The sequence below is a fragment of the Sarcophilus harrisii genome, chromosome 5 (assembly GCF_902635505.1).
Source record: "Sarcophilus harrisii chromosome 5, mSarHar1.11, whole genome shotgun sequence".
NCBI lineage: Eukaryota > Metazoa > Chordata > Mammalia > Dasyuromorphia > Dasyuridae > Sarcophilus > Sarcophilus harrisii.
In genome coordinates, this window is record NC_045430.1 from 13,142,077 (window position 1) to 13,149,883 (window position 7,807).

The 7,807-nt window shown below is 62.3% G+C and overlaps 1 protein-coding gene across 11 annotated transcripts in view; it reads left to right on the plus strand.

Moving 5' to 3' along the window:
- Window positions 1-7,525, plus strand: part of PLA2G6 (phospholipase A2 group VI) — a 47,215-nt gene extending 39,690 nt beyond the window's left edge. For 9 of the 11 annotated variants that reach the window (XM_031941032.1, XM_031941036.1, XM_031941031.1 and 6 more), the window contains 9 exons: window positions 38-184; window positions 2,568-2,646; window positions 4,085-4,248; window positions 4,543-4,693; window positions 5,419-5,555; window positions 5,810-5,964; window positions 6,776-6,943; window positions 7,130-7,203; window positions 7,380-7,525. In XM_031941032.1, the coding sequence (XP_031796892.1) occupies window positions 38-184; window positions 2,568-2,646; window positions 4,085-4,248; window positions 4,543-4,693; window positions 5,419-5,555; window positions 5,810-5,964; window positions 6,776-6,943; window positions 7,130-7,203; window positions 7,380-7,524 (1,220 nt within the window). In that variant the 3' untranslated portion in view covers window position 7,525. The remainder of the gene's footprint in view (window positions 1-37; window positions 185-2,567; window positions 2,647-4,084; window positions 4,249-4,542; window positions 4,694-5,418; window positions 5,556-5,809; window positions 5,965-6,775; window positions 6,944-7,129; window positions 7,204-7,379) is intronic. The other 2 variants (XM_031941039.1, XM_031941040.1) reach the window with 2 other exon arrangements.
- The last annotated feature ends 282 nt before the right edge of the window (window positions 7,526-7,807 follow it).

Here is a 7,807-nt window from a genome sequence, read left to right on the forward strand (position 1 = left end):
GAACCTGTCTGACCTCTGCACTCTGAACTGTGACCAGTTTCCACCAGGAATTCACTCTTGGCTCTGCTGAAAACCATAGGGGCGGACCACCTTACAGCCCCCGGGGCGCCCCTGGAGGTCTCCCAGCCCTCCACCTCCACCCAGGACAGACCGATGCCCCCTCGGATGCCCATGCGGGAGATAGGTAGGCCTTGCCTTAGCCCCTCCTCCCTCCTCTTCTTTCCTTCTCTGCAGCTTCTTCAGGTGGCTCCAGTCAGCCAGCCTAAGGCAGGAGGTTCTCAGCTAGAAAGGCTTGGCCTAGATGGAGGGAGCAGCCTTGGAGGCACAGGGCCAAGTTTCCCTTGGGGTGGTCCTGGGGGAGATGGCCAAGAAGGGGCAGCATTGGAGCCCCCAAGGTTCTTTTTTCCTTCACTCTTACCAGAGGAGGCCGAAGGAGGGCAAAGGCCTCCTTGGAGGCTGGGGCACCTTGGGTGGGATGGTTTGGGCTGGAGCCCAAACCAAGGCAGCAGAGCAGAGCCCCCTGGGGCCAGTGGCAATCACAGCTGAGCTCCCCCACCCCCCCAGCTTCTTCTGGGGATGCTCTGACCCAGGGAATCTTGGGACAGTACAGGCTCCCGGAGTCAGAGGGCCGTCTTCCAAAGCTCCCAGCCATTTGCCTTCCTCTTCTATAAAAGGAGGAGCCAGGACTGTGTCACCCTAGTCTCTTCCAGTTCTAAGCCCTTTGACATCCCTGGTTCCAGGCTCATTTGAGAGAAATCCCAGGTTCTAGCTCAGTCCAAGGAAAGCCTGGGATTTAGTTCATTTGACCTGGCCCAGGAGAAGGGCAGGCCAGAGCTGAGCTCCTGAGAGCCCGGGCAGAAGCACGGCCAAGGTGGACCCAGCGGTAGCCAGTGAGAGGCCGGGCCGGCCTGCAGGCGGGGACCTCCTCCGAGCCCTGATGAGAACTGCCCCCACACAACACCCCCTTTCTGTCTCTTGGTTTCACAGGCAGCCACTAAGCCAGGCTGGATGGCCGCCCTGCCCCCAGAGGGGCCTGGGCCCAGCAATGGACGGTAACATCCTGGGCACAGAGAGGCTGGGACGGCCAATCATGTCACAGGATTAGCTCTAGCACGCGCACCCTCCCCCCCTTTCTTCTCTTTCCCCCTCCCTTCCTCTCTTTCCGTCTTTCTCTGTGTCTCTTTTTGTCTCTCTTCCTGTCCCTGTCTCGCTCGCTCTCTGTCACTCTGTGTCTGTTTCTGTCTCTGTCTCTATCTCTATGTCTGTATTTCTGTCTGTCTCTCCCCTACACACACATATGTGCCCCTCCCCCTTCCTTTCATTCTGCTGAACTTGGAGTCAGAGCATCTAGTTTGACATTTGACCTGCTCCTTCCTGTGACCTTGAACAAGTGTTTAAGGCGTCTGGGCCTTAGTTTTCAGCTCTGTAAGATGAAATCTTGGCCCGGATCTAAGTCCCCTTAGGTTCTAATTCCTGTTTTGGGGGCTCTCGGCTGTCACTGGCCCCTCCTTTCCCCCTCTCCCCTCCTCCCTCCTTCCCTCTTCCTCCTCTCTCATCCCAGCCCCTCTGCTCCGGATCTCACTTCCCTCTGGTGCCGGGCCCTTGGGCCTGCTCCCGGGGAGGCGAGCACGGACGAGCTGCCTCCCGTGTTGTCCCGAGGGCGCTTCTGGGCGCAGGGCTTGAGGGAGGGGACGGCCTGCTCAGGGGCCTGGCTTGCTGAGCTCTGGGGGCTGCTGGCGCTAACCCCGCTTAGCGGCTGATGCTGCTTTTTGTGTCCATAGAATAGTACCGACCGTGGCTATTAATGCTCTGGGGCTTGACCCCGGCCTTTCTGCTCCTGCCAAGAGGGCAGTGAGTGGACAAGGTCTGGGCATCAGCTGCCCTTTGGAAGGGCCACTCTGCTCTAGAGCAGCCTTTGGGGCATGGGAGGGTCCCTAGGAGGAGTGTCAGAGTGAGCCCAGGTCTGGGCTATGAGGAAGCTTCTGCCTAACATCATGCTCCCTAAGTAATAGGAAAACTTGGGAGGCCAACGGTCCAGGCCTAATCTTCCCCCACATCCCAGGGACTAATGCTGAGCTTCCTCCCCAGGGGGCCTAGGCAGAATCCCCGCCCCCAGGGGGCCTAATTGTGAGCCCAGCCTTGGTATCACAAAGCCTTGGGTTCAGATCCTGATTCAATTCTCATTAGCTGTGTGTGTCTCTGGTCCTCAGTTTCCTAATCTGTAAAATATGGGGATTGCACCCAATGGCCTCTTAGGTCCCGTCCAAGGCTAAACCTAGAATCCTGTGACTTGGCATTTCTAAGGTCATGAACAGCTCAAAATCCCATGAACCCAAGAACAGGGGAGGGGGGGAGGATCCCGGCGTAGTTGGGTCGCCCCTCACGCTTTCGTGGAGCACCAAATTCTCAGCTCCAGTGTCCGCAGGGTCCGTGGAGGCCAGTCCCTTCATTTTACAGATGGGAAGCTTAAGGCTTACCCGGGTACAGTGACTTAGATGGGCAGGAGGTCTATAGATGACCTCCCTGGGGGGCCGACCCTTGATTTCTGTCCTTTTGTACCCTCCCAGAGCTGCAGGACTTTGTCCACCTCTCTCGGTCCCGGAAACCCAACTTCATCCTGAGCTCCATGAGGGACGAGCGGAGAACGTAAGCGGGGCAGAGGGGGAGGTGGGTGCCCCTGTGTCCCCCCGAGATCCCCAGGGGCCCGGGCATGGGCTGTCCTGCTCTGCTCCCTTCTTGACCTTGTTCCTTCCGGCCCGTGGCCAGCCCCACACAGGGTACACAGGGGCTCCAGTACCCCGAGCTGTACTCAGGGGGACAGAACAGTCACAGGTGGGGGAGCACAGGCCAGTCGGGGCTTAGGGAGGCATTTCCTGGCAGAGGAGAAGGAATGATCTTCATTGGGCACATGGGAGCTTGGGATGGGTGGGGGCCGTGGGAGTGCGTGTGTGAACACCAGCCCAGAGTCACGGAGAGGGCCGGAGGAATGGGGCTTTCTCGGGGAGACAGCGGGCAGCCGTGGCTGCCTCTTCAGCAGGGGAGCGATAGATAAGATGGATCTTGGGAAGATCATGCTGGGGTTGGTGCACAGAATGCAGGGCACTGAGAAATTGTTATTCCTTATCTCCAAGGAGGGCTTGAGCTTAGAAAGGGGCCTCTGGGACACAAACCGAAGCGGGTGCCTGATGTACCGGGTGGGAAGGGAAGGAAGGTCAGCACATCTGCCAGAGGGAGCACTGGGGGAGCCCCAAGGGCCATCTGGGAGTGAGCCTGACCCTACTGGGCCCTGCCTGCTGGCCCAGTGTCCCTGAAGAGCTGCCAGCAGGTTGGCGGGGGGCACCCCTTAGGCCCAGGCTGGAGTCATATCCCCTCTGAGCATGTGCTCCCAGCCCTGCCCCAGGATGGGGATCTTCCCAGCTACCTGCCCCTCAGCCAGAGCCAGGAAGCCCGACCCAGACTCCTTCTCCGGGCCCTCGCTTCCCCTGCGCCCATCCATAAAATGGGCCCCAAGGGCCCTTAGCATGAAAGCAGAGAAAAGGGCAGGGGAAGGAGACATCGAGGCCTCGGCTCTCCCAGTGTGGCCAGACCCTGGCCCAGAGGCTTCTGGGAGAAGGCTCAGAGCCATGCCTAGGGCAGGGATGGTACAGTAGGCTCAGGGGAGACTGAGTCAGGTCCCTGTCCCCCCCCCCCCCCCCCCCGGCTCCCTTGGTTTTCCTCTCTTGCCCAGTAGGCTGTGCTGCCGCCCTTCTCATTCATGTCTGTCCCACAGCCCCCTTCCCATTTCACTGCTTCTCTGGGGTCGGGGGCGGCTCACCTCCAGGGCCCCCCATTCCCAGAAAGGACTGGTTCACTCGTGTACTCACCCAGCCAGTCACAGTGGCTGTGAACTGCCCAAGCCCACACAAAAGGAAGTGTCTGTGGCAGAGCTTGAACCCAGATCCTTCGACTGGTCCTGGCTCTCCGCTGAAGCCCCCTGCCCCTCCTTTCCCACATCCTCCCTGCTTTGTGCTGAGAAGGCTCCCCTGGAGGGGCCGAGGAGCCCAGGGCCTCAGTCTCCCTCTCATTTCCATCCTCTCCCCTCCAGCCACGATCACCTGTTGTGTCTGGACGGCGGCGGTGTAAAAGGGCTTGTCCTCATCCAGCTGCTCATGGCCATCGAGAAGGCCGCGGGCATCCCCACCAAGGACCTCTTTGACTGGGTGGCCGGGACCAGCACAGGCGGGATCCTGGCTCTGGCCATCCAGCACGGTGAGGGGCGGGGAACGGCTCCTCCCACAGCCTTGGGGAGCCCCCCCTGTGCCAGGGGAGCACGCTGGGCACTAGGGTGGAGAGGGGGCTTCCGGGGAGAGAGGGAGACTCAGCCCATCTGCGACTCAGTGAATCATGGAGCAGGAGGGGGCGGCCCACGGTCACACAGCCAGCACGTGGCCACCCTGGGGCCCCATGGAAGAAGCCAGGGGTAACCCCCCCCCCCAGCCAATTCCTCCGTCTGTCCAAGCCCTGGCAGAGGCGGCTGCTGACGCCCTCAGCTTTCGGTCCTAGGCAAATCCATGGCCTACATGCGGGGCCTCTACTTCCGCATGAAGGATGAGGTGTTCCGCGGCTCCAGGCCTTACGAGTCAGCCCCGCTGGAGGAGTTCCTGAAGAGGGAATTTGGGGAGCACACCAAGATGACGGACATCAAGAGACCCAAGTAAGTCCCGCCCCTGCCTGGGGAGGGCACCTTGGCCCCTGCCCTGCTTCCTGCTAGATGGTCTTAAAGCTGCCTTCCTCCCTCCTCCCTTTCTGGGAGCCCTTAGTGCCCCTTTGGAAAATTGGTTTCTTTGGAATGCCTCAATTATAGGGACCCTCTTGTCTCAGGGGTCTCTCGGGCCCCACGGGGGCTGGGTTCAATTCAGACCCATCGCCCTGAGCTTGAGCCAGACAGGCCGGGGGCCAGAGAAGGGGAGCACGTGGGTCTGTGTGGGCCCCGGGCAGCTCTCCTGCAACATGAGACCCCAGGGGGCACACAGAGCTTGCTGGGGCACAGGGCTCGCCCTCCGGAAGCTTCTGATCCGGTTGGAAAGACAGAAGACTTTGGGCAAGGGACTGATTTTAGGCCTAGGGCTTCTCATCATGGAAATGAGCATGGGAGACTGGAGAACTGAATTCTGCCAGCCTCGACATCCCCCCGTTCTGAGCCCCCTCCCAGGCCTGATACCCCCCCTCCCGTTCTGAACCCCGTCCCAGCCCTGACCTCCTCTGACTCCTTACATCCAAACGAGTCCTCGCCCAGCACCACATGGTGTGGTTGGCGCGCTGCTGCCTGATCCGCTCCCACGGCGAGGGATCTTCCAGCGGGTGCTGGGGGGGGGGGGTCTTCCCGGGGGGTCCGGCCGGTGCCCGCACTGAATGCTCTATGTGACTCCCTGCCCCCAGGGTGATGTTGACGGGGACCCTGTCTGACCGCCAGCCTGCCGAGCTTCACCTCTTCCGCAATTACGATGCCCCCGAGACCAGAAATGAGCCTCGTTTTGCACAGAACCCCAACTTACCACCGCTCACCCAGCCCCAAGGTAACCAAGAACCCCTGGCCTGGCCGGGGAGAGGAGGACAGAGGGGTAGTGGGCGGCCCCAGCCCGGAGGGCCCCCTCCATGGCAATCTCGACTTCACCTTTGACCCAGGGCCAGGTGTCTTTGTCCCACAGGCCTGATGTCCCCTTCAGCCTGGAGTTGGGTGGTCTCCCCAAGACTCACACACAGGCACACACTCTGACCCCGGGATCTCGTGAGGGCGATCTCACTGGGGGGGCTCCTCTCCCTCCCTCAGACCAGCTGGTGTGGAGGGCGGCCCGCAGCAGTGGAGCGGCTCCCACCTACTTCCGGCCCATCGGGCGCTTCCTGGATGGAGGGCTGCTGGCCAACAATCCGACGCTGGACGCCATGACCGAGATCCACGAGTATAATCAAGACATGATCCGCAAGGTGAGACCCTGGCCCGGCCAGCCTGGCCAGCCCAGGGTGAACGGGCCCCTGCTGCCCTGGGCCAGTCTTGGAGGCTGTTCTGGGCCCCCAGGAGGGCCGGGTGACCAGGGCACAGCCATGTGGCTGCTGGAGAGGAGGGCGTGAGCGCTGCCTCTGGGGGTCCAAAGGGCTGCTGTGGGAAGCAGGGACAGACTCGGTCGGCCTGGCCAGGGGGTAGTTTCTGAGAGGGGAGATGCACAGGCCGTCCGGCCAGATGGTGAGCCCCCCGCAGTTTGGATGGAGGCTCGAGGACCCTTGTGCTGTCAGTGGAGGGGACACCCTCAGTAAGAAGCAGGGAGGATGGCCACTGGGCGCCAGAGAAGGAAGGGCTGCTGGAAGCTGGGTCCACTCAGAGCCAAGGGATGGGGAATGGGGGAAGGAGGGGACCTAGCAGTCAGTCCATCCCCATTTGTTAGGTGCCTTCCCTGTACCCGGGGGTCCAGGCAGGGGTCAGAACCATGGGGGGTCAGACCTGCTGACCTTGGCCCTGCTTCTCTGCTCTGTAAGAGCACTGGCTGGTTCCTCTCAGGGAGGGGCTGATGGCTGGCCCAGTTGAGGGGGATTGTGGATTGTGGGTGAGCCCTGGGCCTTGGGGAGCCCCGCCATGGGGGATTGTGGGTGAGCCCTGGGCCTTGGGGAGCCCCGCCATGGGGGTGAGAGCTGGGAGTGGGGTGCACCGGAGCAGGGGGGCGGCCCTTGTCCTAGTAGACGCTGCCTCTGTGGGCCCCTCATTTCTCCAGGCTGAGCCCATCCCTGTCCCCGTCTCCCCCAGGGCCAAGGTCACAAGGTGAAGAAGCTCTCGTTGGTGGTCTCCCTGGGCACTGGGAAGGCCCCCCAGGTGCCAGTGAGTTGCGTGGACGTCTTCCGCCCCAGCAACCCCTGGGAACTGGCCCGCACCGTCTTTGGAGCCAGGGAGTTGGGCAAGATGGTGGTGGACTGTGTGAGTGCGGGTCCGTGTGGGGGGAGGGGTGTGCCCCTGACCTGGGCAAGACAGATGCCTCTGGCTGCCTGGGAGCTCCCCCCACCCAAGCCCCTCGTGACGGGAGAGTCTGAGGCAGCCTCCCTGGGCTCCGGGGGTGCTAGGTGCTCCCAGGGGGGAGGACTCACCCAGGCCCTCTCCTGCCAGTGCACAGATCCCGACGGAAGGGCAGTGGACCGGGCCCGAGCGTGGTGCGAGATGGTCGACATCCACTACTTCAGGTACTTTGGGCCCCTCTCTCCCCCTGCTCTGGCCTTTCACCCTCCTGGGCACCCCGGGGCATCGGGCCCCTGCCCCGGGTGGGAGGGGGAACGACACTTAATGGACACAGGTTCCCGAAGCTCTCCCCACCCCCCGTGCTGCCCCCCCCCAGTGACCTCCTCCCTTACCCACACAGACTGAACCCCCAGCTGGGCACAGACATCATGCTAGACGAGGTCAGTGACACGGTCCTGGTGAACGCCCTCTGGGAGACGGAGGTCTACATCTACGAACAGCGAGATCAGTTACAGAAGCTGGTCCAGCAGCTCCTCACCCCCTGAGGCCCACCCCCCACCCCGCCTCACCTCCCCACAACCCCCCTGCCCAGAGGGACGGCCCGGGACGGGCACCTGGGGGGGGCTTCCCCTCCCACCCCCCTCCAGGGCTTCGGGGTGTTCCCGGCTGAGGCTTCGGAGCCCCCAGCTCGGAGCCTTCTCTTATTGCCGTTACTGCCTTAAAGTGTTGACCAGAGCCACCCACGTCCTCGTGCCTGACTCCCCTACCCCTGCCCCCTCCCGCCAGAATCGCCCCTTGCTGAGCTGGGCTCCCGGGATGGGGATTTCC